General features: G+C 50.9%; 1 protein-coding gene across 1 annotated transcript in view; it reads right to left on the minus strand.

Annotated features, from left to right (window-relative positions):
• ARL11 (ADP-ribosylation factor-like 11) overlaps positions 1–1,612 on the minus strand; it is a 4,245-nt gene extending 2,633 nt beyond the window's left edge. The window contains exon 1 of the mRNA XM_009882393.1: positions 1,087–1,612. Coding sequence (XP_009880695.1) covers positions 1,087–1,612 — 526 coding nt within the window. The remainder of the gene's footprint in view (positions 1–1,086) is intronic.
• Positions 1,613–2,835: the final 1,223 nt, after the last annotated feature.

Raw genomic sequence — 2,835 nt, forward strand, 5'->3', positions numbered from 1 at the left:
CCCTGTGGTGAGCTGCCCCGGGCATTTTGACTGCCCCCGACGCAGCTGAGCATGGAGAGCCCTTTGGTTACCAACCTGCCTGTGCCCATAGGCGCCCATGGTCACCAGTCATTGCCCGTAGAGTGGTCTCATCCAGTTTCAGAAAGTCTGAGAGATGGGGCTTCATCTTGGCTATTCAGGACACTATGAGGATATTTAGAGGTTCACTGGCCATGCAGACATGTTTCCAAGCATCTAAAGTCAGATTTGATTTCTTTATATTTAAACATAACCCAAGGAAAATGAGGTACCATTTTCATGAAGTCAGTATTTGATAAAAATAACAAATGGAAAAGAAAGACCCAAACCAAGAAATGCAGAAATAAATACATACACATCCTTGAACCACATTATGCCATCCAATCCTGACTCACTTCCATGGCTCGAAGATTATACCCGTAGATGACGCATTAAAACCGCATTAAAATTAGTTGTCGGCTGTTCGAAGTCCTGTGCTCACGCTGCTCCTGTTCAGCCATTCCCTTTTAGCAGCTGCTGCTTTTCCAGCTGATCAATGTGTGATGTGAGCTGAGCAAGAAGCAGCATGGGGCATGTCCAAACACCCACCTTGTGGGGATCACCCCATCAGGGGCGATGGGGCTGCGAGTCACGGAATGAAAATAACCCCATCTGTCCCTTGTGTGCATCCCTGGTATAATTTATAGTGCTCTGGGAAAAAGCATCCCTGCTGAAGCACTGGACACAGACACGATGGATGAGCAGAGCCTGGCGACTGTGGGACAAGCTGTGGCCAGTGATGAGGGTCCAAGAGATGGAGCCAAAAATGCTCCACAGTGGGAGTTTTGCTCAGAGGTCTTCCTGGTGGGTTTCAGTGGCAAGCGGCTGGGTGTTTTTCAGCGTGGCATATGCCAACTGCAGGTCTGCTCATTTTAGGGGGCACTTGGAGGCTGGGATCCTCCGTGGCAAATCTGCAGGCAGCAATGGGTGGGAAGGATCCGCTCAAGGTTCAGGTTTGCCCTGGGGCTTCCCTCCTCCCCGCCGGCCCTGCGAGGGGCAGCTCTTGGGATGGAGAGCTCTGCTCCAGACCCCGCAGCAGCTCTCCCAGGATGGCCAGGGCTTCCTGCAGGCCTTCTCCGGTGTGGGCGCTGCACCCCTGGAGCACCCAGCGGCGCCCCACCAGCTGCCCCCGCGCAAGCCTCTCCCCCAGCTCGGTGGGAGCCAGTGCTCCCGGCACCTCCTGCTTGTTGGCCAGGAGGAGGACGGGGACGCCGGCCATGCTGGGGTGGCTCAGTGCTTCCTCCAGTGCCGCCGCTGCTTCAGGCAGCCGGGCCGTGTCTGTGCTGTCGAGCACAAAGATGAGGGTCTTGGTGTCCTCCAGGTAGTCAGGCCAGCTTGCCCGCAGGCTGCCTTGTCCGCCGACATCCCAGAGGGTGAAGGATATGCGACAGGGCGTTTGCAGAGACTCCACATTGAAGCCCACCGTTGGGCAGGTCTCCACAGCCCGGCCGCTCTTCAGTTTGTAGAGAAGGGTGGATTTGCCAGCGAAGTCGAGCCCCAGCATGACAACTCGAGCATCTCTTTTGCGTTGGCCTTTGGAGATCAGCTTCCCCATCAAAATGCTGTCACACCCGTGGAAAAAAAAAAATTGCAGCCAAAAAAAGAAAGCAAGCGTATTTCCTCTATAAAGTCAGTTAATAACAGAGTGGTCAGTTCTGCCACTCCAAAAGGGCTCCTTAGGTTTGCTGAAGAAAGACACAGACAGCTTGCTTTTGCTTCTCTTCGTAGCTGAACTGAAGTGAGAGCTATTATTTACGAGGTGTGGAGCCGAGCCAGGGAGCACCGCTGGAAACAATAATTTCTATATCCCAGCTCTGCTGCTGCTAACTTCCATTTTCATTCGCGGCCTGAAGTGATCAGGGCAAAAGAGAGCCAACATTTTGCAGGAAGAGGTGGGGAGATGGTGGAGCAAGTTTCCTCCTCCTTGCATACAGAAATAAATCAGCTTTTGTTCATTGGCTTCTCTAGGGGAAATCCACCCCCGGCAGGACAGGACAAGGAGGAACCCGGGTTTCAGACCAGAGTTACTCTGGGAATTTGCTGAATCACAGCTCAAGGGTGTGGATTTAAACATGAGCAACAAGACAACTGACAATTGTTCTGCCAGTCTTATGTAGAAAGTACAAAACCAATCTCCGTAGAATCAGCTTTCACTACCTGTTGTGCAGACGCTAGCAACAGCAATTTTAAAAAAAATGCACACAAGCATGTTTTTTTAATGTCTCATTGAAATATGACCAGTCAAAATGCTTTCCCTGGAGTGAAAATCTATAAAATTCTTTACTCCGAGGTATTTACTACATTTTAACTTTCGTAAGTGAAGCAAAGTCAGTCTGCTGTGGCTGAGGGGGTAAAAAAAATCCCTTAAGAGAAGGGGAAAATGTTTAACAAGACAGCACCACTTGAACTTTACACACCAGAGGCAAAAATGTGCTGCTGAAATTGCTCCTGGAGTCGCTTGTGTAAGAGTGGCTGATGGCAGCCAGGCAGAGGCCCAACAAAGGTCGTATTTACCTTCTTTATTGGTTGGGTCTTGCTCCTAAAAAGCTGCTCAGAGACATGCAGAACCGAAAGCAGCTGTAAATCTCACACTGCGGTGCTAATGCAGAGCTGCTCTCCAGCCACCTTTATTTGAGGATGAAGAAGGAAATGTGATTCATCTGTGCTTTTCTGGGACCGTGGGGGACTTCCATGTGTCTGTGGGAGATGTTTGCCCGGCAATGATCTCCACATGACACCTCCATGTCGCAAGCCACCATTGCTGGGGATGAAGTTCAG

The sequence above is a fragment of the Charadrius vociferus genome, unplaced genomic scaffold (genome assembly GCF_000708025.1).
Source record: "Charadrius vociferus isolate BGI_N301 unplaced genomic scaffold, ASM70802v2 scaffold263, whole genome shotgun sequence".
Classification (NCBI taxonomy): Eukaryota; Metazoa; Chordata; class Aves; order Charadriiformes; family Charadriidae; genus Charadrius; species Charadrius vociferus.